Source organism: Carcharhinus amblyrhynchos, chromosome 11 (genome assembly GCF_965287045.1).
Source record: "Carcharhinus amblyrhynchos chromosome 11, sCarAmb.v2.hapA, whole genome shotgun sequence".
Classification (NCBI taxonomy): Eukaryota; Metazoa; Chordata; class Chondrichthyes; order Carcharhiniformes; family Carcharhinidae; genus Carcharhinus; species Carcharhinus amblyrhynchos.
Window position 1 is genome coordinate 24,159,788 of NC_137334.1, and position 27,201 is coordinate 24,186,988.

Here is a 27,201-nt window from a genome sequence, read left to right on the forward strand (position 1 = left end):
AATGGTCGAGTTGAGAGCATTTGAGGTAATTGTGGAAACATAAGCAACCATGTCTTATGGGTTGCTTCTTCCCCAGTAAATCGCACAAAGTCTGTGATATGGATTTTGTACTTTTTAAATCACTTTCTATCCCCAAGGAATTGTTAAATACTTGTGGGCAGTCCTGTATGTACTGTTCTCTCTGTTCTCTTGGACATTCTTTATTTGTGAGTCCATGAATAAAATATTGAACACAAAAGCAGGGAAATAATGCTGAAATGATATAAAACAGCGGTTAGGCCACAGCTGGAATTCTGTGTACAGCTCTGGTCGCACCCTGCAGGAAGGACATCGTTATCCTTCAGACAAGTTACAAGAATGGAACCAGAGCTTGAAAATTGTAACAATGAGGAGAGATTGGATAGGTTAGGGTTGTCTTTCTTGGAACTAGGATGTGACCTAATTGAAGCACACAAAATTATGAGGGGAATAGATTTCAGGTGATTGGTAGAATGATTAGAGGGGTCATGAGGAAAAACCTTTTCACCAAGAGGATGGTGGCCATCTGGAATTTACTGCCCAAGTTGGAGTTTGAGGCTGACATGCTCAACTTGTTTACCTGGATCTCTATCTGAAGAGCTGGAACCTGCAAGGCTACGGATCAGGTGTTGGAAAGTTTCCTTCTCTCCCTTTTGGCCAGACAGAAGCAGTGGGCTGAATGGACTCTTTCTGTGCAATATATAACTTTTCTATGTGTCTAATATGGTGAGTACTGGTGACTACTGGGTTTGGCCATGGCAGCCAAACCCAATTCTTGTTCTCCTCTTGAATCCACTTACTTTTAGGGCAGCACAGTGGTTAGCACTGTTGCTTCACAGCGTCAGGGACCCAGGTTCGATTCCCAGCTTGGGCAACTGTCTGTGTGGAGTTTGCACTTTCATAAGAACTTAAGAACTAGAAGCAGGAGTAGGCCATCTGGCCCCTTGAGCCTGCTCCGCCATTCAATAAGATCATGGCTGATCTTTTTGTGGACTGAGCTCACCATAACCCTTAATTCCTTTCCTGTTCAAAAATTTATCTATCCTTGCCTTAAAAACATTCAATGAGGTAGCCTCAACTGCTTCACCAGGCAGGGAATTCCACAGATTCACAACTCTTTCTGTGAAGAAGTTCCTCCTCAATTCAGTCCTAAATCTACTTCCCCTTATTTTGACTAGTGTCTTAGTTTCACCACCAGTGGAAACAACTTCGCTGCTTCTATGTTATCTATTCCCTTCATAATCTTTTATCTTTCTATAAGATCTCCCCTCATCTGAATTCCAGTGAGTATCGTCCCAGTCTACTCAGTCTCTCCTCATAAGCCGACCCTCTGGACTCCAGAATCAACCTAGTGTATCTTCTTTGCACCCCCGCCAGTGCCAGTATATCCTCTCTCAAGTAAGGAGACCAAAACTGTACACAGTACTCCAGGTGTGGCCTCACCAGCCCCTTATACATGTGCAACATAACCTCGCTGTTTTTAAACTCCATCCCTCTAGCGATGAAGGACAAAATTCCATTTGCCTTCTTAATTACCTACAAACCAACTTCTTGAGATTCCTGCACAAGGACATCCAGGTCCCTCTGCACAGCAACATGTTGCAATTTTTTACCATTTAAATAATACCATTCTTCCCGTGTCTTTGTGGGTTTCTTCCAGGTGCTCCAACTTACTCCCACAGTCCAACGCTGTGCAGGTTCAGTTAATTGGCCATGCTTAGTTGATCCTAGCTGCAGGATAAATATGTGAGGTTACAGGGATAGGATAGGATTGTTGTCAGTTACGGCCCAGTGGACTGAATGGCCTCCTCCTCTACTGTAGGGATTCTGATTCTTTGTCCCCATGCCTGTATGGATTTCCTCTGGGAGCCCCAGTTTGCTCCCACAGTCCAAAAATGTGCAGGTTAGTGGATTAGCCGTGCTAAATTGCCCTTAGAGTCCAAAGACTTCTAGGTTAGGGGAATTAGTGGAGTAAATGTGTGGGGTTACGGAGATGGGGGCCTGGGTAAGGTAAGATGCTCAGTTGGACATTCAATGCAGACTTGATGGGCCAAATGGCCACCTCCTGCGCTGTGAAGATTCTATGATTCAACAAAAGCAGGAGCACTGAGTAGTATGACTGATACTTTAATTTTATTGCAAGGCAGGTCATGTGATGTCTATAATTGCAAAAGTTGGCAAAGACCATAGGATTACTTTGTGACATAAATTCCTTGTAAAGGAAAAACAATTCTCCTTGTACTATGTGGTGTTTTCTGTAATTCAGATCATGCTGATCCCAGGTTCAGTGCTGTCCACTGAATGTGAAACTTACAAGCACAGGAAATAGTTGAGGAAAATGGTTGACTGTGGTTTTGTGGTTCAGCGAATAGCACATTCAGCTCCGAGTTATGTTGTGAATTCAAGTCCTACTCCAGCACCAGCTTTCAGGTGAGATGTTTAACTGAGATCCTGATTGGCCCCTCAAGTGGTCATAAAAAAGAAATCCCATGGCAGTGTTTGAAAGAGGAGCAGAGGTGTTATCCCTACTCTAGTGGCCAATATTCATTCCTCAGTCAGCACTGAAACAGCTTATTATCACATTGCTGTCTGTGACCGTGTGCTGTGTACAAATTGGCTACTGCATTCCTCAGGTTCCAAAAATGACTGCGTTCCAAAATTACTTCATTAACTGTCAAGCACCTTGAGCCAAGCTGTGGTCATGAAGGTTGCTATATGAATGCAATTCAATTTTATAAGAGCTCCTCTACATTTAAATGAAACTTGACGAGAGAATGAGAGTGAGGACATTGAAAGTTAAGAATTTGGAATAAGGGATAGAATGGGAGGAGGCCTGTGTAGAATATAAACACAAAGTCCTTGGACTGAATGGCCTGCTTCTGTGCTACACCTAAGCAGATCTCATTCCATGTTGAGTTTCACAATGTTAATAATTTTGAGGAGAGGGATCCAAGCTAAGGAAGTTGGGAATTGGGAGATTCCTGCTCCAGCTGCAGAGGGTGCGGGGGTAGGGTGGGCGTTGGGGATAAAATGAAGTGCGCATGGCTGGGTGCCTGATCGCAGGATAATTACAGCTGTTTTCCAGATAATAAGGTAGCAGCTGGATAGAGTCATTACGATGTATTAAATTGTATTTTCAGAAAAGGATGGAAAATTGGAAGAGGATAAAAATCATAGCTTTGAGGTACAGTAGGGTTGGAGGGTGTAAAGCGTGTCTCAGTCAGTAAAAAAAAACATATAATTCACTGCATGTGGCACAGATTGGAAATGTCCTTGATTCTCAGCACAGAATGGGAGTTTCTGGAATGAGCTTTTCAGAGAACGAATGATTTAACTGGCAGTTCCTCACACCGTTACACGCAGCTGGAGCCTGTTCTTCCAACCTTGCCAATTTTAAACCAGTCTGAGAAACCATTCAAATTGAGAGTAAGCTTGAATAAATTTGTTCATATCGTGAGCATTCAGCCATTTTAACAAGAATGTTTAAATGTAAATCCATGAGATTATCATCTGCTCAATGAAGCGACTTATCTTCCAGCACTGTCTCTCTCTCCAGAACCCTCTTGTCAAAAAATCTGCCTCCAAACATTTATTTTTATTGATACATTGATCTGGATTGTTGTTGTCTAGAAATTGTGTTGTTTTTAGTGCAGTCTACAAATTGGGACATGGATCCTTCATGATGGACACATTGAACCTGGGATTCCAGTGTCAGTAGTTACATAGAAGAGAAGAATGACCTTTAAGCACTCTGCTCTTCACATTATCATTTTTCTATTAATCTTTGTTTGACATTTCCAATTCTAAGCAAAACTCAAAGATCCAGAAGTTATTAATTTTGATAAGAAAGGTCAGCTGAAGAAGGGCATTGTATCTTTACAAGAGGAGAATAACGTTTTCTCAATTTGAGATTATTTGAATGCTGTAGTAAGTCTTGGAAATTTATAAATGGCATGCATCAGCATGTTGTCTCACCTATTTGTGGAGAAACATTGGCTTTGTGATTAGCTCTCGCTGGAACTTTGCCTGTAACCTTGAGATGGCCTGTTATTGGGCAGCCTGTCATGCCAGGACGATGGCTTGAGTACAGTAATTTTTCAACTCTGAAAAAATCTGGTTACAATGTAGATTTAATAAGGATGGATTGTCCAGCTGTTTCATTGGCTTATGCTTAAAAATATGTAAAGCAAACATTTCATGAATTAAGCTAGACAGCTCACTATTTATGTAATTTGGATGAATAGGGTGGCCCTTTGGAAGAAGGATTGCATCTTTAAGTTATTGAAATCTGAAGCAATTTCTGAGGTTTGGTGGTTATTGCGCTGAGAATCTGAACATCGTCCCAGTGAAATACATTAAAAAGTTGCATATAATTGACATAACTGGAATGATAGATCCTTATTATTATATTTCAGTCAATTTTAGTCCAGTGGAGACAGCAATAAACTGACAATGGTGATAAAGTAAACTGAGCATGGTCGTCAGAGACCATCACGAGCGTACTTAGTCTATAAGAACTAGTTGCTTTAAAGCAAAAGAAGGAGCGCTATGAAAGTAAATATTAAAGAACAAGTGTTCCATAGGTGATATGATTCCCACAGAGACTGATTAGTTTTAATTTGAATTCTTTGTGACCTATTCAAAAGGTGAGGCAAGGTTTCATGTTTTAAAACCTCTATTGTAACAAACGAACCAAAATCAACATTGACCATGCATTACTCAGTAAGAAACCAATACACCAAAATACAGAAAAGATACCCACCCCCCAACTTCCCAAAATGACCAAAAACCGCTCAGTACACTTTGAGATTACAGTGTACCCTCCTTGGCATTGTAGCCTTTGCAGGAACCAGTTCATGGTCACACTCGGCTCTAATGGTACCTCCCCCCTCCCCTCCCCTTGGCTCCTCTCCCCCCGACTGAGTTCAGGAGTAACTTCTTCCAAAGAGTTGTGAATCTGTGGAATTCCCTGCCAATGAAGCAGCTGAATGTTCTGAAAGCAAAGATAGGTAGATTTTTACAAGCAATTAAGGGTTACGGTGAGTGGGCAGGTAAGGCCACAAAAAGATCAGCCATGATCTTATTGAATGGTGGACCAGGCTCAAGGGGCCAGATGGCCTACTACTGCTCCTAGTTCTTATGTTCTATGTTCTGTTGAGATATAACATCCGGTTTCTGTTGCAGTTCCAGTCTTCCGAGAATCGCAGAACCAATTTCCAGCAACAGGGCCAGCTCTAGCGATTCCTTCTGCTGTTCACACTGGGGTGAATCTTCCGGTGTCTTTAAATTCTCATTGATCCTGTCTCTTCGACCAGAAGTTAGCATGTTCTGCGTGGGTTTCCTCCGGGTGCTCCGGCTTCTTCCTCCAGTCCAAAGATGGGCGGTTAAATCGATTAATCATGCTAAATTGCCCTTTAAGTGTCAGGGGCACTAGCAGAGGAAATATATGGGTCATGGGGATGGGGCCTGTGTGAGATTGTTGTTGGTGTAGGCACGATGGACCAAATGGTCTCCTTCTGTACTGTAGGAATTCTACGGTTCTAGAGAATGGTCTCATAACACAAAGGGTTAACTCTGATGCAGGGTCATCTGGACTCAAAATGTTGCCTCTATTCTCTCCTCAGCTGCTGTCAGACCCACTGAGATTTTGCAGCATTTTCTGTTTTTGTGTCAAAGGATTAGGGCGTAAATGGGGGCAAGGAGCATTTGGGATGGGAAGATCAGTAAACAGATGTTCAGGAGATGAACTGGGACTAGTTGGTGCAGGCCTGTGAGATAAGGTTGGGGGGGATTGGGACATTGACCATATCAATCTGATGGAACCAAAGCATTTGCAGGAAAGATGGCCAACAGAGCATTGGTTAAGTATTGAAGCTCCAGTCTCCTAGTAGAGGAGGAAGCTTTTCCACTGTGCTAGTAGTTCTATGATAAAGATGTCATTTTATACTGGATTGTTTAATTTTTGTGGTTTCATGCATTGTCTATTTTAATATATTAAAAATCTTAAATTTTTGTGCACTTCCTGTCAACAAATTCCTGTGTAATTCCTGTGTCCACATTAATGATGGAAGCTGCTTATATAAATCTGCCATGAAGTGATTAAATACAGCTCCAGTAGAGGTGCTGTAGCAGGGGAATGTAATTACAGCATGACAAGTTTACATAAGTAGTTTCCATTATAAATATGGGTATAGGACTTTATTAAAGGATTAAGACTAAGGACCAAATATGTTTAAAATGGAGACTGAAGTAAATTTCATAGTTCATGGAATCATAGAATCCCCACAGTCCAGAAGGAGGCAGTTTGGCCCATTGAGTCTGTACCAACCACAATGTTGTACAGTTATTTCCTGGTTTCAGTCCCACGTTGCCTGATAGCTACGCTGGGTGGTGATTCCACACTTGCAACACTCCAAGAGATTGGAGTCCAGTCTCCAATAAGGGGTGGCACAGTGGTTGGCACTGCTGCCTCACAGTGCCAGGGACCCGGGTTCAATTCCGAGTTCAGGTAATTGTTTATGGAGTTTACACATTCCCCCCATGTCTGTGTGGATTTTCTCTGTGGGTGCTCTGGTTTCCTCCCAAACTCCAAAGATGTGTGGATTAGGTTGATTGGCTGTGGTAAATTGCCCCTTAGTGTCAGGGGGATTAGCAGGATAAATGTGTGGGGTTATGGGGATAGAGCCTGCGTGGGATTGTGGTCAGTACAGACTCGATGGGCCAATTGACATCTTTCTGCACTGTTGGGTTTCTAGTCTATTCTATTCTATAAATTATAATACTGGGAAAGGTTTAATTTGATAACAGCATTGATGAATTATTTGAGTAGTTAAGCTGGTAGCTTCTCACTTTTTGTCAGGTCGGAGGGATCAGTTTTGGAAAGAGCTGAGTGAGATTAAACCTTTGTTTTGAATAATTTTATTGGCTTCTGTAATTTTGCAGGGTTTCTAATCTTTCTTTCCCTTGGAGAGGATTTTTGGAATGAGTTATACTTTTTGTACTTTGAATGTACTTTAGCAGGTTTACAAAGTCACAGTTTGCAAATACTCATATCGAAGGGTTTTGACCTCTTAGTAAGCCAGCATTGAAGATGTTTTCACAGTGATCAGAGGGTAAACTTTCTTCTGTTTTGTGGAAATGCCGACATTGGACTGGGGTGGGCACAGTAAGAAGTCTCATAACACCAGCTTAAAGTCCAACAAGTTTACTTGGAATCATGAGCTTTCAAAGTACTGCTCCTTCGTCAGCTAAGTGGCTCACTCATGTTTCTTCCATTTGTGAGAGATGATGGATCTGCAAATCAAATCCATTGGGAATGGGGTCGGTTTGATGCATTTTTATTGATAGTTGAACCAATCTGTGACAGGAAGTTTCTGCCACAAAGAGTGTTGGTGCCTGTTACCAAACCACTGGTGCCACTAAACATCATAGTGGCGGACATTGGCCCACATGGTGATGTTACCATTTTCCTCTATCATTAGCTTGTGTCAACTTACTTGGCCCCCGCCTGTCTTGAGAGACAGTGGGTGACTGGAGTGACCTCTCCATGATGCCTGCCTGGGCAGAGAGAGTTCTGGGTTGCCAAGCTTCAGAAGGCCTCTCTCGGTGTTATTGGTGGGTTCCAAATGAGTGCAAAGCATGGCATTTGGCACCAGTTTGGCTGCAGGAGCTGCTGGATCATGCTCCATCATTGGAGACACAGGTAGAAAATAAGAGCTGGAGGAGGCCATTCGGCCCTTCAAGAAACACTCTGTGCCACCACCCCCACTACACACTTGATCTCAGATGGGAGAATTCTTCAGAGGAATGCAGTCAGCGCCATGTTTATGATACCATGAGTGGCTTAGCTATACAGGAAGGGAGGAAGAAGAAGACTATTAGTGATAGGAGAACAGTTGGGCATCCCTGAGCCATTGATTGACTCCTGATTGGTATGTTGCCTCCCTGGTGCCAAGGTCAAAGGTGTCACAGAGCAGCTGCAGACCACTCTTCTGGAAGAGGGTGAGCAGCCAGAGATTGTGTTCACCTTGATATCAATGGTAACATCAATGACTTCATTAATTTCAAAGGGACAGTACTAATGTGGACGCAAAATTGGCTGAATAATAGGAAACAGAGAGGAACAGTCAGTGGGTTTTTTCACGCTGGGGGGAGGTTTGTGATAGTGTTCCCCAGGGATCGGTATTGCGACCCTTGATTTTCCTGATATATATTAATGATCTAGATTTTGAGACAATTTCAAAGTTTGTGAATGGCAAGTTCCATGAGCTACAGCTTTTCTCACAAGTCTGTTGCATTGCACTGTATCAAATGCCTTTTGAAAGTTTATGTACACCACATCAAGAGCGTATCCTCATCGACCCTTTCTGTCACCTCTTCAAAAAAGTCCAGCAAGTTAGTTGAATGCAATTTTCCCTTTAGAAATCCATGCTGGCTCTTCCTAATCAACCCACACTTCTCCACCAAGCAATATGGAAGCATTGTAAACTGTGAGAAGGACAGCATAGACAAGTTGGTGGAATGGGTTGAATGGTGGCAGATGAAATTTAATGCAGAGAAGTGTGAGGTGATTCATTCTGATAGGAAGAACATGAAGAGACAATATGAAATAGAGATGCAGGAGCAGAGGAACCTGAGTGGATATGTGCATAGAACATTGAAGGTGGCAGAACAGGTAATCATATCAAATCAAAAGGTGGAGAGAGTTATTAATAAAACGTATAGGGTGGGATTTTACAGCCTTGCTCGTCCCGAAACAGTAAAATCTCGTCCGAGGTCAACGGACCTTTCCATGGTCCGCCTCTCACCCACTCCGATTCCCATGGCGGGCAGGATGGCAAACTTCTGGCCATAGTATTCTGAGCTTATTAAGAGGTGCATAGATTACAAGAGCAAAGAGGTTATGCTTAATTTATACAAGAATACTAGATAGACCTCACTATAGAAAGGGTGTGAATCAATTGGAGAGAGTGAGAAGAGGTTTACCAGATTTGAGAAGCTTCAATTATGAGGATAGATTGGAGAGGAGGTTGGAATTGTACTCCTTGGAGAGAAGGCAGCTAAAAGAAGATTTGATAGAGAAGTTCAAAATCATGAAGGGGCTAGACAGAGTAGATAGGAAGAAACTGTTTCCACTCGTAAAAGGATCGAGAATGAGAGGGCACAGATTTATTTGCAAAAGGAGCAAATGTAATGAGAGAATAAACTTTCACCCAGCGAGTGGTTGGGGTTTGGAATGAACTACCTGGAGGTGTGGCGGAGGCAGATTCAATCGAGGCATTCATGATTATTTGAATAGAAACAGTATGCAGGGATACGGGCATGGTGTATGTGGGGAGGGAGGTAGTAGGGCGGGAAGGCATGATAAAGGAACTAAGTCATGATGCTCATTTGGGGAGCCTATACCTACCTGGTGGGCCAAATAGCCTACTGCACCATAACAGTTCTGTGATTCTGGTTGGAGGCTGATGTCATGTAACACATTTCTCCTCTTCCCAATCACTGTAATCCTGACAATGATGAAGAAGGCCATTCCCCCCATCAAGTCTGCACTGACTCTGACACAGCATCCCATCCTTGCCTTATCACTATAGCCCCACTAATTCCCCCTAACCTACACATCATTTGACATAAGGGATAATTTAGCATGGCCAATCCACCCATCCTGCACATCTTTGGACTGCGAGAGGAAACTGGAACACCCAGAGGAAACCCACCCAGACAAGGGGAGAACATGCAGACGCCACACAGACAGTGACCCGAGCCAGAATTGAACCCAACCCAATTGTACTCCAAGGAGCACAATTCCAACCTCCTCTCCAATCTATCCTCATAATTGAACAAGGTGGCACTGTGAGGCAACAGTGCCTCGTCGTGCCACCTTGCTGCCCTGTGAGCAATGGACAGGCTGTTGAATGTAAAGATCATCAGATCACTAAATCTGATTCACAACCTACCTGATATATGCTGGAAATTCCAAATTGACCCATAGTATCTAGTTCAGAAAGCAACAGTTTTGTGATATTACATCTCCTCCGGTTATATTGTTGCATGATTAGATTTATGGCATTATGAGGATGCTTCTGAATAATAAAATGCTTGAAGTACTTGCAGGATGGGCAGCAGCGCTGAACCTAGAAAATACCTATAGCAGACTTGAAATCTGCAATTGTGTGTTTATATAATTTATACTCTTCCAGCAAGTCGATGGAAAAACCCATTTAAGATGATGATTCAGGCCTATTATTTTTGTGGTTCAATTCTCACTTCATGTAGGGGTCAGAATGGTCATATTGGAAAGAAAAGCTATAGGATCTGTTATTTTTGCTACCTACCTTATTGATATAAACTTTCTGAATTAAACTAGCTTCTAATCTGAAAAACATCTAGCCATCTCTGCTTCCTGCCACTGAGTCAGTTCAGTGTCTTTATCTTTATTGATTTATTGATACTTCGTCAATTGAATCTTCAGTTACTTTTCAGATGACTAATTTCAACCAAAAACTAATCCTCCTTCTACTTGGATATTGTTCACTGACTGATGTGTGTCTTCACTTTTACCTGTAATATTGAAAAGCACAGTTTATATTCATCAGATATACGACTTGTAAATGAATTTTTAACATTTAGACAAAGTAATAGTAAAATTTACTAATCAAATTAGTTTATGAGGATTTAGATTGCATTCTGTATGATGTGCTTTGTTAATGTGATTCATCTGATGACAAGCACTGAACATCTAGGCAACCAAACTGCCAATAGGAAAGTGTTAGTTGAAATAGCTTCAGTCTGCAAACCAACATTACAAATTCAAGTCTGTCACTTCCACTTTGCTACCATAATGCCCCCAAACTGACTGTTTCCAAATAACAGTCATCTTGAGGAAGTCTTGATCATTGAACAAGTTGGAACATCATTTAGTTTGATAAATATAATTTGGTAGACAACATCTTCTGTTAAATCCACTTAATCACCAACATTCTATCTTGTTCTGTTCCTGGAATGAACTAAAATAGTAATATAACGATTTAATTTCAAAGGGTATGAAAAGCCTCAAGAGATTTTGACACAATGAAGCTCAGATTAATGCAGGATGCTGGCTAACAGCGACAGCAATATAATTCAATTTTGCATAATTATGGCCAGAAAATATTAAAGGCAAAAATGCTCAATTCCAAAAAAGCTAATTTCTATTATTGAAGAAGGGATCCAGAAAGGTTGATTGGAAAGGGAGATTGCAGAGTAACGCTGTAATGGAAGCATTCGGGAAAGTGACAGTTCCGGTATAAACTAGAGATTTGATGTGATTTGCCTTTGATTTGATTTGATTTATTAATGTCACGTATTAGTATACAGTGAAAAGTATTGTTTTTTGCATGCTACACAGACACAGCATACCATTCATAGAGAAGGAAAGGAAAGTGCAGAATGTAATGTTACAGTCATAGCTAGGGTACAGAGAAAGATCAACTTAATATGAGATCGGTCCACTCAAAAGTCTGATGGCAGAAGGGAAGAAGCTGTTCTTGAGTCAGTCGGTACGTGACCTCAGACTTTTGTATCATTTTCCTGATGGAACGAGGTGAAAGAGAGAATATCCAGGGTGTGTGGCAGTCCTTGATTATGCTGGCTGCTTTTCCAAGGCAGCAGGAAGTGTAGATGGAGTCAGTGAATGGGAGGGTGGTTAGCTTGATGTGCTGGGCTACATTCACAACCCTTTGTTGTTTCTTGTGGTCTTGGGCAGAGCAGGAGCTATACCAATGTGTGATACAATCAGAAAGGATATTTTCTATGGTGCATCTGTACAAGTTGGTGAGAGTCATAGTTGACATGCTAAATTTCCTTAGTCTTCTGGGAAAGTAGAGGTGTTGGTGGGCTTTCTTAATTATAGTGTCAGCATGGGGGGACCAGGACAGGTTGTTGGTGATCTGGACATCTAAAAATCTGAAGCTTTCAACCATTTATACTTCATCCCCATTGATGTAGACAGGGGCATGTTCCCCACTATGCTTCCTGAAGTCAATGACTATCATCTTCATTTCGTTGACATTGAGGGATATTCTATTATATACTATCGACGTATTCTATTGAAGAGTAGATAGAACATCCGATAAAGGATAAGAAAGAGAAATAAAACATCAAACAATGAGGCGATAGGGCAACTGTTAGAAACAAGATTCAATTATTAACCAGAAAGGTTAAGAAAAGCACAGGAGGGACTTCAGAAAGTTGAAACAGGAGGCAAAGAAAGCAACAGTAAAATATTGGAAATCCGCAGTAGATTGAACCCCATAACAATTTATAAACTTAAAAAAATGTACGGGGTTAACTAAATGGACCATAAGGGACCCAAAGCTAAATCTTCACGTAAAGACAGTGGACCGCACAGCCAAATAATGACTCTTCATCAGTCTTTGCAAGGAAGCAGATGTTGAGAAGATCACACTAAAAAAGGAAAGGAACATTATTTGCCAAGTAGTAACAGAGGAGACAGATTAAAACAATGATCATTTTTGAAAGTTTAGTAAGTTATATGGTCCTAATGGAATACATCCCAGGTTGCTGAAAGAAGCAAAAATAGAAATGGCAAAAGCATTGGTCACAATCTTTCCACCCTCATTGAATACAGGAATATTGACCGAGGACTGGAGGTTTTCTGATTATATCTTCATTCAAGAAATAGGTGAGTAATATAACAGGAAACCAAATCAGTCAGCTTAGCATCAGTGGTGGGGGCATTATTGGGAGCCATTGCCAAGGAGCAAATAATCTTTTGTTTGGAAAAGCTTGGGGAGAGCGCATGGATTTGTGGATGCTGTAGATGTTGTATCTATGGACTTTCCAAAGACATTTAATGAAACGCCACACAGGAGAAAATAGAAGTTCATGGAATTGAGGCAAAAATGATGGTATGGATATAAATCGGCTCAAAGACGACAGGGATGGATGACTGCTTTTTAGTCTGGAGAATATTTGGCTACAGATTTCCATCCAGGTCAATTTGGGTCCATGAGTAATTTGAAGAGGGAGTTCGATGGTTACTTGATGAGGAATTTCACAGGGACATGGGCAAAGAGTAGGGATGTAGGATTTGGCATCACTGCTCTTTCAAGGAGTCAGCACAGGTAATGATGGGCTCAATGGTCCCCTGTGTTGTATGTTTCTGAGATTCTGTGATAAAGCAAATAAAGTAAATGAGAAGGGAATTTGAAATATGCAAATGTGCTGACCTTCTTGCAGCATGTTGGGAGTGTCCGGCCTTTTCATTTATAGATCTGCACAGCATTATAAACAGCAAACACCCTTCACCACAACTCGCGGCCTCCGCTGAAAGAGTATTAAAATGCAGTAATGTTTTAAGTGTTGATTTGATCCATCGCATTGTAGTGAAGGTAAAATTGCTGTGACCTGCAGGTGCCTCAGAATTAATTTTTGAACAAAAACTCTTAACGCGATCTCTCCTGTAAACATTAGATTTTTCAACAGCAGCCATCTGTTTTTCGATGATGCACCACTAGGGTGCCTGGGCTGCTGGTGTCTGCTCTTTGTCGCTGGATTTGAAGGAATGCAAGAATATAAAGGGTATGACTTACACACATCAAAGATTTTTCCAAAATTGTCATCCACTTGAAAAGTTGAATTCTTTACTAAAGTCTGCATCAGTGAGATAAATTTTTAAACAGACTTTGAATGTTGCCTGCGTCTTCAAAAACTGCTGTAATGTATTTCAGCAGTTACGCTTTCTTCCCGATGGAATGGAAGTGTACAGCATGTGTAAGGAGACGGTCTGAATAAAGCACAATTCCCCTGAGGGTGTGACAAGAAGTTACTGCACTGTCATTGCAGTGCATTCTGACACTCATTTCAATATAGAAATCCATCGAAAATGCCCAAGCCTCATTTTAGTTTTCATTTTGCAACCCCAAGATCGGGGAGAGATTCAGAACCAGAAACACTTGTTTAATAATCCCCCTTAACGGTAAATCAATAATCAGTCACCTTTCAATCACGTGTGCCCGGTATTTCTAAATCAATAAGTGTCTTTTGTGTTCTGTTTTTTGTGCCAAGTGTTTTCCATATTCCAAGGTTTGAAATCCAACTTGCTGATATAAAAAGGAATCAGTTATATTGCTATTTCCATTTCATTAAGCATTGTGGCTGTTAATCCTAATTGGCTGTGTGTTGTTAATTTGCAACAGTCGCTCTGCTCATTTTGTGTTAAAGCTCTGCTGAGCTTGCTTAACTCTCTGAGTACTGAATCCCCATTGCAAATGTTGATATACTGCCTAATTCTCATACCAGCTGTTTTGTAATGAATTAAATCTTTTGATGCTGGATTAAAAATGCTACTCTAGTAACCTGTGCCAGTTTTGGACAAAGGGAGTCAATTTCAAATTGCTGTTTGCTTTATTACTATTTCCTAGGAATCATTATAGCAACATTTATTTTTCATTTGTGGGAGCTGGGTGTCGCTGGCTGGCCAGCATTTATTGCCCATCCCTAGTTGCCATCCCTAGAGAGCCGTTGAGAGCCAACCACATTGCTGTGACTCTGGAGTCTTATATAGGCCAGACCAGGTAAGGATGGCAGATTTTCTTCTCAAATGAATATTAGTGAACCAGATGGTTTTTCTGACAATTTGACAATGATTTCACGGTCATCAGTAGATTCTTAATTCCAGATTTTTTTTATTGAAAATAAAATAATCCTGTCATGGTGGGATTCAAACCCAGGTCCCCAGAGCATTAACTGAGATTCTGGATTAATAATCTAGTGATAATACCACTAGGCCATCGCCTCCCTTGGATTAAATTAATCTACATTCTTAGTCTGTGGCTAAGATGAGGAGAAATTTCTTCACTGCTAGAGTAGCAAATCTGTGGAATTCCCTACAACAGAAAGTAGGTGAAACCAAAATGAGTGATTTCAAGAAGGAATTAGATTATAGCTCTTGGGATCAAGGGATATGGGGGTATCTAGATATTGAATTTGATGATCAAGCATGATGAAAATGAATGGTGGAGCAGGCTCGAATGGCCTCTTTCTGCACCTAGTTTCTATGCGTGAGGTAGATTATCCTTTGTATCCTTTGATACCTGTGAGTGCTGGAAAGAGACATGTCTATACCGCGGGCGTAGGAGAATGGGAGAAAGGAGTTGCAAAAAGTAGCACTGGCCTCGCAATCAATTGAATTCAGTTTCTGTTGTTATGCCATACTATGTCCTCATCAAGTTGCACACGTTTGTATTCCATATTTCTATTTTACTTGTTTAATATCTTCCAACATGGATGGAAACACCAAGGGGAATAGTGTATGGAAATCAGAGCTCTGCATTCTATATTTCCTTTTACATTGTACTGATGTGCTTGTTTGTGAACATTATTAGAGTTGGTGCTGTCTCAAGGAAATCACAGATTGCCTCATTGCTTCTTCATTGAGCCACAAACTGTCATTGCTAACTCATAGCTTTGTTCATTCTCATTTTTATAAAAAAATTATATTTTGATGAATGGATGTTTGCTGGATAAGGGACAGCGCTCCTGGCTAATTAGCGACTTTTAACTTTGAGTGCCAACACAAAGCACTCTTGTGCCGATGACAGAACGGATTTAATGCGGAGAATATCTTCTTTAGCTCAGCCACAATTTATCATAAGCTAAAGCACAAAAGAATAACTTAGACACGCTTTGTGTCATACTTCCATTTCCCACAGGGATTTTCTCAATGTGATTGTCAATTCATATCAGATTTTGTTCTAAACTTTCCCAAACAAAGTTACTCCCTGCATTAGCTCAATCCTGATGTGGATGTGCCGGCGTTGGACTGGGGTAAACACAGTAAAAAGTCTGACAACACCAGGTGTTGTCAGACTTTTTACTGTGTTTACCTTAGCTCAATCCGCCAGTAACTGAATCGCATAGATCCAGATGAAGGAATAAGTTTCAATTGAACAGGTTAAGAAGGACCAGGGGACATGCTTAAATGTTGGGTGAGATCAAATGTTGGGCAGCTCCTCTTTTTTCAAAAAAAACAGTGGAGCTGCTCTGCAGGCTGTGAGCTTCATTTCACTTTTCCCTTCAAACAGAGCTGTAACAGGTGGGGCAGAGATCACTTTGGTGGGGCGCGCAAATCTCTCAACTAACCATCCCAAATGGTATTCGTTCCCATCTCCCCTTGCTACTGCCCGACTTGCATCCACGACCTGAACATTGAGTCTGATAAAGGAGTGTGAATCTGAAACCTCCACTCTGGTTTTCCCTACACAGATGCTGCCCGACCTGTAAGCATTTCCAGCACTTCATCTTTTTATTTCAGATTTGCAGGATCTGCAAAATTTTGCTTTTGTGTTGAGTTTGGAAATTGCAGCTTGGTTATTTAGGAAATTGACTACGTGTGTGGGATTAACTTCTGAAAAAGAGAATACTCATTTATTGTTGTAGAAGGATTTATATTCACTGTGGAAGATCTTGCTGTGTGATATTAAAATATCATTGTATATTATTTATAATTCATAATACTGTGAAATCCAACAGCGATACATAGAAACCATAGAAACCCTACAGTACAGAAAGAGGCCATTTGGCCCATCGAGTCTGCACCAATCACAATCCCACCCAGGCCCTACCCCATATCCCGACATATACAACACAATAATTGTTGTCTAGGTTCTTAGCTGCAATTCAGTGATTCTAATTGTGAATTCAAATCCTATTGTCAACCAGCATTCATTATTTAGGCTTCTTTGTAGGGACCTGGCAGTAATAAAACATTTCATTTCTATATGTGTGGCAGAATTGTGTGCACGAAGCAATACCATTTGGCCATTTTGGGTATTTGCATTAACAATAAAATTTAGTTTAATAACACATTCGTTGTCAAAAGATATTGAAAGCAATGCAGGATTGATAAAACTTGCCCCCGGTAGAATGTATATTTATATTGTTTTGCTGCACTACTATTTTCATTTTGAGAAAAATCTACTTAAGCCATCATGTGATCCAATCAGTTGAAGGAGATGAGCTGCTAGTTTAAGCAGGAGTTAACTCTAGCAATCGCTTAATTGCAAAATGTGTTATTAAGGCATTACTGACCCAGATTAAGCAAAGTATTACCCTCACTATACAATCATCCTTAAGATCCCAAATTATATCTCATCAATAATTCAACTTTGTGATTGAAGGAAGTGAACGCATTGGCAGAGTGGTAGTTGGAGACATTGATTGGGTTTTGCAATAATAGATTTCTCTCTTTTGCTCTCGTTTTTCCAGACACTGCTGGAGACCACAACCAGCCTTCTGAACCATGACCTCCATTGGTCACTCTGCAACTTGCGTGGAGCTGTTAGTCGGGGATTGAACCCCAAACAGGAACACTGCAGTGTTTGCCTTCAGCAGTATAAGAGAAGGCAGGAAGGCACAGAAGAAGTCATTGTTTTCAGGTAAGTACAACCTGAAAACTGCAACTTATATCCCATTCCTGATCCTCCTTTTTTTTTAAAAAGCCTTCCTAGTTCTAAAGGCTATCCTTTGTATCAACTTTGATACAAATACAAAGTTGATAAGATTTTTATATATTGGGACTGTTTGTTTGAGGTAAAATGGTGTGATAAGCTTCAACTTCTTCCCAACAAAAAGATGGGTGGCTTGTTTGCAATAGGGACGAGTGGGGCCCAGGTCACGAGGTTTGCTGAGAAGTTGCTCACACGTGTAGACAATGATAGGAGCAGTTATATTCACTGTGGGTAGCCTGGTCGTCTTGATTTTCAAAGGGAAGTGTTAGGAATGTCAGATTTTATAAATGGTTGTGTGATCTGCTTCTGTTTAATTCACAGAGTGGAGTTAGAGGTCTACCTAATTAACTAGATATCAGTGAACCTCTCAGAAATTGGTCAGTCTGCAAGACAGAAAGTAAGGAGATAAAGGCAAGTAGTCCTGAACCTGAATCAGAGAAAATACTGATCCTCCTCTTCATTGTACGCAAGGTGGATTGGAGCTCGCACTTGGATTGAAGAGACTGAGTTTTTGAGTATTTTAGAGGAGAATCATAGAACCCTACAGTGCAGAAAGAGGCCCTTCGGCCCATTGAGTCTGCACTGACCACAATCCCACTCAGGCCCTACCCCCATATCCCTACACATTTATCCGCTAATCCTACGCATCTCATCTCAGGACACTAAGGGGCAATTCTAGCATGGCCAATCAACCTAACCTGCACATCTTTGGTCTGTGGGAGGAAACCAGATCACCCGGAGGAAACCCACGCAGACATGAGGAGAATGTGCAAACTCCACACAGACAGTGATCTGAGCCAGGAATTGAACCCAGGTCTCTGGAGCTGTGAAGCAGCAGTGCTAACCACTGTGCTACCGTGCTGCCCAACCCAGGAGGCTGGAAGGTTTTGTCTAGCCTGTTCTAGAGGGGAGGAATCTCTGTGTAACCCTCACAGCGAAAGTCAGTTCTGGGATTATAGGTTACACAGCTGAGAAAGGAAAAAGGAAGTAATTGGAAAATGATTCAGGTTCTGGTTCCTGGAGAATGATGGCTAAAGGCTCAGTGTAAATTATAGCCAGAAGATGGAGATCTGTGGTCATGCTAGATTAAACAGCAAATTTATTTCCTGTAGTTTAGAATCTAAGTTGCCTACAAAAGAGTGTTTAGTTGATGTTTTTAGCTTGTTTGTTACAGTAAGCATGTTAAACTTGAAATCTTGTCATGCAATTCTTCAGTTGGCCACTGAAAATTTCGATACTTTTTAAAAGTTATTGGACTCTGTGGTCATCGTAAAACTTTATTTCTCGGTTTTTTCCCTTTCAGTAGCATTTAATTTTGTACAGAGCTTCAGTGAGGAATCAGCTGAGTAATGCTAATAAAGACTGTTTGAATGAATGCTAAGATTCATAGTGACATAGTAGAAATTGCATGTCAATAGCTGTCTGTTCTGAAAGATTCTGAAAAACAGCGCAAGCAAAGGAGCAATCCTGAGAAGGCTGGCCTTGGAGTTAAAGTGATTTAATTTTCCACTCATTTGAAGAATTTCATCCTGTCTGTTTTTACTTCATACAACAGCTGCTTTAACCCTTAGGGAGCTGCCATTTCCTGAAAGGTTTGGGAAGCTGTACTAAGGCTATGACAGCAGAATTCACAGCAACATTTACCTCTGCAAGTGATAAAGTGATGGTGTGTATAGCTAGCCTGCACTGATGTGCTGCTTCTACATGGTTTTACAGATAGTTTATCATTAAAATGCTCTTCAAATGCAAATATTTTTAGAAATGAGGATTGATTTAAAAAGTATAGAAATAAAATAATAAATAAATGTGTTAAAGAAAGCCCGCTGGATGGTAGTTTCCAGCAGAGGTAGGAGTTTTCTTTGTGACTTTAGCTCATTGCTATAAAACTCAGCACTTTATTCATTCCATCTGCATGTTTAAATGTTGCTTTGATGTTAACTTTGTGATCAAGATTTTTCTCAATCAATAACTTTGTCATAACAGGGTAGGAAGATTTGGCGAGAATTATCCATTAGTCATAGAGGTTTACAGCATGGAAACAAGCCCTTTGGCCCAATTTATCCATGCCGCAGTCCAAAGTTGTACGGATTAAGTTGATTGGCCATTATAAATTTGACTCCCATGTCAGGGGGATTAGCAGAGTAAACATGTGGGGTTATGGGAATAGGGCGTGGGTGGCTGGTGCAGACTCCATGGGGTGAAACGCCGCCTCCTGTACTGTAAGGATTCTATTACTCTTTGAAATCTGCCGTCCTTACCTGGTCCAGCCTAATTGTAACCCCAAAACCACAGCAATGCAGTTGGCTCTCAACTACCCTCTGAAATGGCTCAGCAAGCAACTCAGTTATATGAATTGCTCAGGGAGGCAGCTCACCACCACCTTGTCAACGGTAACTAGGGTTGGGCAAAAAAGTTTGGTTTTTGAGTACCATCCGCCCAGTTTCTGTCAGATATGTTGGTTAAATGGTCCCACAGGCTTGTCATTTATGAATAAATGTCTGTGAATGGGCTTTACTTAAGAATCCTTCATGGAAGAACATATTGGTCTTGAATCTTGAGAAAGGCAAGCATTAAGCTAACTAGAAAAAGCAATCCTGAGAGAAATCAGCTGGGAAATGCATTGACCAATCATCATGTAAATAGCAATAATAATATATCATTGAGGTGAGCTCCTAGGGGCAGCACAGCTGGACCAGTAGAGTATGCTGCAGTCTAATAATACACACATCTTACTTCATTCCTCTCTTCAAGAAAGGAAATAGGAACAACCCTGATAATTATAGGCCAGTTAGTCTTACTTCAGTGGTTGGTAAGTTAATGGAAAGGGTCCTGAGAGATAGGATTTATGACCATTTGGAAAGATGCAGTTTAATCCGGGACAGTCAGCATGGTTTCGTGAGGTGTAAGTCCTGCCTCACAAACTTGATTGAATTCTTTCAGGAGGTAACGGGGGTTTGGGTTTAAGAGCCGTGGGGTTATGCTGCAACAATGCCGGAAGTTGGTGAGACCACATTTGGAATATTGTGTTCAGTTCTGGTCACCTCACTAAGAAGGCCGTGGAAGCATTGGAGAGAGTGCAGAGGAGATTTACCAGGATGCTGCCTGGTTTGGAGGGTAGGTCTTATAAGGAAAGGTTGAGGGAGCTGAGGTTTTTCTCTTTGGAGCAGAGGAGGATGAGAGGCGGCTTAATCGAGGTTTTTAAGATGATGAGAGGGATTGATAGAGTGGACGTGCAGAGACTATTTCCTCAGGTGGATGTGTCTGTTACTAGGGGGCATAACAATAAGAACATAAGAACATAAGAAATAGGAGCAGGAGTAGGCCATCTGGCCCTTCGAGCCTGCCCCGCCATTCAATAAGATCATGGCTGATCTGTCGTGGCTCAGTTCCACTTTCCCGCCCTCTCCCCATAACCCTTAATCCCTTCTCTTATCAAAAACCCATCAACCCGCTTCTTAAAAATATTTAGCGAGGCAGCCTCCACCACTTCAACGGGCAGAGAATTCCAGAGATTCACCACCCTTTGAGTGAAGAAGTTCCTCCTCAACTCCGTTCTGAACCGCCCCCCCTTTATCTTGAGGCTGTGCCCCCTAGTCCTACTGTCTTTTTTGAGGTTCATGGTGGGAGATATAGGAGGGATATCCGAGGTAGATTCTTTACTCAGAGAGTGGTTGGGGTGTGGAATAGACTGCCTGCTATGATAGTGGAATCGGACACTTTAGGAACTTTCAAGCAGTTATTGGACAGACACATGGAGCACACCAGAATGATAGGGAGGGGATAGCTTGATCTTGGGATTGGACATAGCTCGGCACAGCGTTGAGGGCCGAAGGGCCTGTACTGTGCTGTAATATTCTATGTTCTATTTCAATGTAGCATTCCGCATATGGATGGAAAAATATCTCCTAGTACCAGATGAACGTTTAGCTTGATTTACGTTCGGAGTGGTACATGACAGGTTGCTGCTGTCTTATGAACCTGGTAATTTAAAGATGTTGAGAGGCTTAGCCAAGCTGAATGAAACAGAAGGTTCAGATTATCTTGCCGTGATATCGCTGAGTTATGTTCCATTTGTATAATGCATCAATGTAACTCATAATGCTGTGTGATGGAAAACTCTTATCTCAGTTTGATTTCATGTACATCAGGCAATGCTTGACTGAATGGCTTCCCTGATAATCACCACTCGCAGCAGAAATGAACACAGTAAAACTGTGTGCTCACTCTCAACACCAGCTTGTGTTAGCCGGAGCCATCACATTTGATACAGGAAGCACTGCTTTGTTTTTGATAGCACCAGAGTTCTAAGAAAAAACAGATTGCAATCATACATTACAACACAAAATACTTTCTCGGAGCTGCTTTTACTCATCGAGGCATGAAAGATAAGAGCATTGTTCTTGCTTCCATTTAGTTGATGTTTTTATTTACACAGAAAATTGGTTTTCTGTGCTGGGGGGGGAAGTCATAAAGAGCCACATTGTTCTCATTGTAACAGCGTCAAACTGGAGCAAAGAAATAACGGTTTTATAAAGCTTTCTGATGCAGTTAACATCACTGCATTTCATTTTTGAAAAAAGTCTTTTCTGGGATGTGAACAGTGCTGGGGAGGTTTGTTACCTGTACCTAATTGCCCTTGAACTGAACAGTTTGATAAGCTGTCTCGGTTTTATGATGGGGGGTAGTGGAGGGCAGGTGTGGTAGTCAACCATATCATCATGGTTCTGGAGTCACGTGTAGACCAGACTCAATAAGGATGACAAATTTAGTACATTAGTTAACCAGATGAGTTTTTATAACAATTGATTAGCGCTGTCACAGTCATCATCACTTAAACTAGCTTAAAGGCAAAATACTGCAGATGCTGGAAACTGAAACTGAAACAAAAACAGAAAATGCTGAAGAAACCCACCAAGTCTGACAGCAGAGAGAGAATAAAGCCAACATTTTGAGTCTGGATACTCAAAATGTTGGTTCTGTTCTCTGTTCACAGATGCTGTCAGACCTGCCGAGTTTCTCCAGCGTTTTCTGTTTTTGTGACTTATGCTAGCCTTGTTTTTTAATGTAACCAGCGGTAATGCCCCCAGAGTGTTAATCTGGGCCTCTGGATAGCTAATCCAGTAACGTTACTGCACTTTGACCGTCTTCCCCCTCGTTGCATCATTAAACAGCAAAAATGTAATTTCTGCAACTTCTTTGCAGCTCTGGCACTGAGGCATGGTATTCTTGTTGCAATGAAAATAGGTACTTCATTATCCCTGATCAAACTATTACACCTAAATCAAATACAACAAACACCTGCACTGTGTAGGAAGTTATATATAGGAAGTTACGAAATTTTATTATGTTTAATTGTAATGTTTACAAGTGCTTTTTTATTAAATATTGTATTGAGCATCCTCCTAGTGGACTCAGTGTGTTAGGGATTTCCCTGCCAACGTCTACATCATTTGGAATACTGCGTCCAGTTCTAGTCGCCACACTACCAGAAGGACGTGGAGGCTTTGGAGAAAGTACAGAAAAGGTTTACCAAGATGTTGCCTGCTATGAGGAGAAATTGGGTAAACTGGGGTTGTTCTCCCTGGAAAGAAGGAGGATGAGGGGCGACCTAATAGAGGTGTATAAAATTATGAAGGGCATAGATAGGGTGAAGCTTTTTCCCAGGTTGGAAGTGATGAACACAAGGGGTCACATGTTCAAGGTGAGGGGGGCAAGGTTCAACACAGATGTCAGGGGAACGTATTTTACACAATGTGGTGGGGGCCTGAAATGCACTGCCAAGCAAGGTGGTTGAGGCGAACACGCTGGAATCGTTTAAGACATATCTAGATAGCCACATGAACAGACTGGGAATAGAGGGATACAAATGAATGGTCTAGTTGGGCTCATGAGCAGCGCAGGCTTGGAGGGCCAAAGGGCCTGTTTCATGTGCTGTATTGTTCTTTGTCAGTTAGCCAATGGGTTTTTCAGTAAGTTACAGTTACATCTGGGACTTTGCCTCCAATTTTAATTCCAAATGGGTTAACCAAAGTAGTTGGAAACTCAGCTGTTGGTAAAATATGGAGACTGAGCTGTTTTAACTCCTGACTCAGGACAGGCACACTTCCTACCCAAAATGACCAGTGTCGGTCTATGAAAAATTTCAGAATTTAGACAAACGTGAAAAACTAATCTATGCATAACAAGTTTCCCACTTGTCAGTTTTAAATTTTATTTGGTGTTAGTTGTAGGAGCAATGCTGTCCAAGGCATGAAGAGGACACCCTAGTGTCGCTTGAATAATAGCGTGATATCTTAGAGTGTGTGGGAAACTGCCCATCTTCAATGAATGGGGACAACCTATAATGTGAAAGAGTTAACGAGTTTATCTCTACACATGAGAGAGATGAAGTTACGATGCAGTTGTGGGCCTTAGTGGATGAAATGTGAATCCTTGGCTGTGATCTCCTACTCCTGATCACATTGGGCTGGTTTGGCGAAGAGAATTGAAAATATCATGAGAACAGCCAAATTTCATTTTACGTCAATGCAAATGTGTGATGCAATTATTTCCCACCCATCCAAATCAGTGACAGGCATGTTTCCTAGCATTCAACATGGGAACATCACTTGCATTTGTTAACATATCATTATCAGGAGTCTCTACCTGAATCATCACCCCTGTCAGTAAATCCATTCACGGTGCGACAACAGAATGGTGTGAATCACAACTTGTCTTCCATAGAGTGCACCTGGCAAACAGACCTCCTAGGAGAGCTCAGGTGAATGCATTGTTCAGGGGAGAGAGGGTCATACCCAGGCACTGCTTGTATAAGACTTCACTTATAACATAACCCATTGTTAAACCCTTAAGAAGATCTTGGGGATACAATAAGCGCTCTACAATGTAAATCTATTTCAAGAATCTGTTTCACCTATAAGAAGGAAGACTAATAATTTTGAAGGCATAGAAAGGCATTGACAGACTTTAAAATATTTCCTTTAATTGGGCATTATTACTGTATTAGGACACAGTGCGCTGGTCATCAGGTACCAGTGATATAAAAAAAGAATTTCTTCCAAATCTATTTGTAAGAAATAATTAGTATTGATGTAAACACAATTTGAGAGGTGTTTGAACCTTCAAATCTGCATTTGCAAATTATTTTAACTGTGCTTTGATGCTGGATTAATCGAGTACATAATGTAGAGATACCGGCGTTGGACTGGGGTAAACACAGTAAGAAGTCTCACCACACCAGGTTAGAGTCCAACCAGTTTATTTGATAGTAACCTCACAAGGTTTCAGAAACGGTGTTCCTTCGTCCGGTATGTGGAAGGTTCTGATCAGAGAAGGGCATTTAAAGTCACCCACAGTTTACAGAATACTGATTAGAATGCACATCTTTACAGCTAACCTGTTACTCAAGTCTCAAAGATGCAGACATTGTGAGTGGAGATAGCATTAGCGTAGGTTAAAGAGATGTGTATTGTCTCCAGACAGGACAGTATGTGAGATTTTACAAGTCCAGGCAAGTCATGGGGGTTACAGATAATGCGACATGAACCCAAGATCGCGGTTGAGGCCGTGCTCACGTGTGCAGAACTTGGCTATCAGTCTGTTTGAAGTTTTTCCCAGAACGGAGAAGCTACGACATCTTCTCCGGAGTCTTCAACACATCATTGATGAAGACAAACATCTCGCCAGGGCCATCCCCACACCCCCACTTCTTGCCTTCAAACAACCACACAACCTCAAACAGACCGTCATTCGCAGCAAACTACCCAACCTTCAGGAGAACAGTGACCAGAACACCACACAACCCTGCCACAGCAACCTCTGCAAGACATGCCAGATCTCGACATGGATGACGTCATCTCACATGAGAACACCATCCACCAGGTACACAGCACATACTCTTGCAACTCGGCCAACGTTATCTACCTAATATGCTGCAGGAAAGGATGTCCTGAAGCATGGTACACTGGGGAGACCATGCAGACGCTACAACAACGGATGAATGAACATCACTTGACAATCACCAGGCAAGACTGTTCCCTTCCTGTTGGCGAACACTTCAGAGATCACGGGCATTCTGTCCCTGATCTTCGGGTAAGCGTTCTCCCACGCAGCCTTCACGACACAGGACAACACAGAGTCGCTGAGCAGCGACTGATAGCCAAGTTCCGCACACATGAGCACGGCCTCAACCGGGATCTTGGGTTCATGTCGCACTATCTGTAACCCCCATGACTTGCCTGGGCTTGTAAAATCTCCTGTCTGGAGACGATGCACATCTCTTTAACCTATGCTAATGCTATCTCCAGTCACATTGTCTGCATCTTTAAGACTTGAATAACAGGTTAGCTGTAAAGACTTGCATTCTAATCAGTATTCTGTAAAAATGTGTGATTTTATATGCCCTTCTCTGATCAGAACCTTCCACACACCTGACGAAGGAACACCATTTCCAAAAGCTTGTGAGATTACTATCAAATAAACTGGTTGGACTCTAACCTGGTGTTGTGAGACGGCTTACTGTGTTAATCGAGTACAGTTCGTGATGTTGCTGTACACATCTGAACATATCGTGCTTCACAAACACTGTGGATCAGAACATGGGGCGGCATGGTAGCACAGTGGCTAGCACTGCTGCCTGACAGTGCCAGGGACCTGGGTTCGATTCCCAGCTTTGATCACTGTCTGTGTGGAGTTTGCTTGTTTTCCCCTTGGGTTTCCTCCCACAGTCTGAAAGACATGCTGGTTAGGTGCGTTGTCCTGAACAGGTGTCGGACTGTGGGGAATTTCACAATAACTTCATTGCAGTGTTAATGTAAGCCTTATTTGTGACTAATAATCTTAAAACTTTACTGAACATTAGTGTGTTTAATTTTGGAAGCCACAGCCATCAACACATGCGATGCAAGTACAAAGTCTGACTTTGCTGCAGCTGTATGGGGCCTTTATTAATTCAGGGCATGTTCAGGCTAATTGCCCTTGAACTGACGTGCTAGGCCGTTACAGAGTCAACCACATTGCAATGTATCTGGAGTCAGAAGCAGGATTGTAGATTTCCTTCCTTAAAGGACATTAGTGAACCAGATGGGTTATTATGATAATTAACAATGGTGCCTTTGTCATTCTAATTAATTAATTAATTCTAATTAATTTTACTTCCAGATTTTTACTGAATTCAAATTTCACTATTTGCCACGGTGAGATTTGAATCCAGATCTCCAGAGCGTTACCCAGGGTTTCTGGATTATTAATCCAGCAACAGTACCACTGCACCATCGCCTCCTCCAGGAATACTGTGTACTGTTTTAATCTCCTTACTTAAGGCAGGATATAATTGCATTCAAAATGGATCAGAGAAGCTTCACTCAATTGATTTCTGGGATTAGGGTCTTATTTTATGAGAAAAGATTGAGCAGGCTGAGCCTATATTCATTGGTGTTTGGAAAAAAGAGGTGATCTTACTGAAACGTATATGATTTGAGGGAACTTCACAGCTTGGATACTGAGGGGATGTTTCCCCTTGTGAGGAAATGGAGAACTAGGAAATACAGGTTAAGAATAAGTTCTCCCACTTAAAATAGGGATGAAGAGATGGTTTTTTCACTGAGGGTTGTTAGTCTGTGGAATTCTCCCACAGAGAGCAGTGGGGGGTCATTGAATATGTTCAAGACTTTTG

At 41.5% G+C, this 27,201-nt stretch overlaps 1 protein-coding gene across 2 annotated transcripts in view; it reads left to right on the forward strand.

The window, feature by feature from the left end:
- The window catches only part of vps8 (VPS8 subunit of CORVET complex), a 599,989-nt gene that overhangs the window by 350,842 nt on the left and 221,946 nt on the right, over positions 1–27,201 (forward strand). For both annotated transcript variants that reach the window (XM_080198763.1, XM_080198764.1), the window contains exon 42: positions 17,287–17,456. In XM_080198763.1, the coding sequence (XP_080054889.1) occupies positions 17,287–17,456 (170 nt within the window). The remainder of the gene's footprint in view (positions 1–17,286; positions 17,457–27,201) is intronic.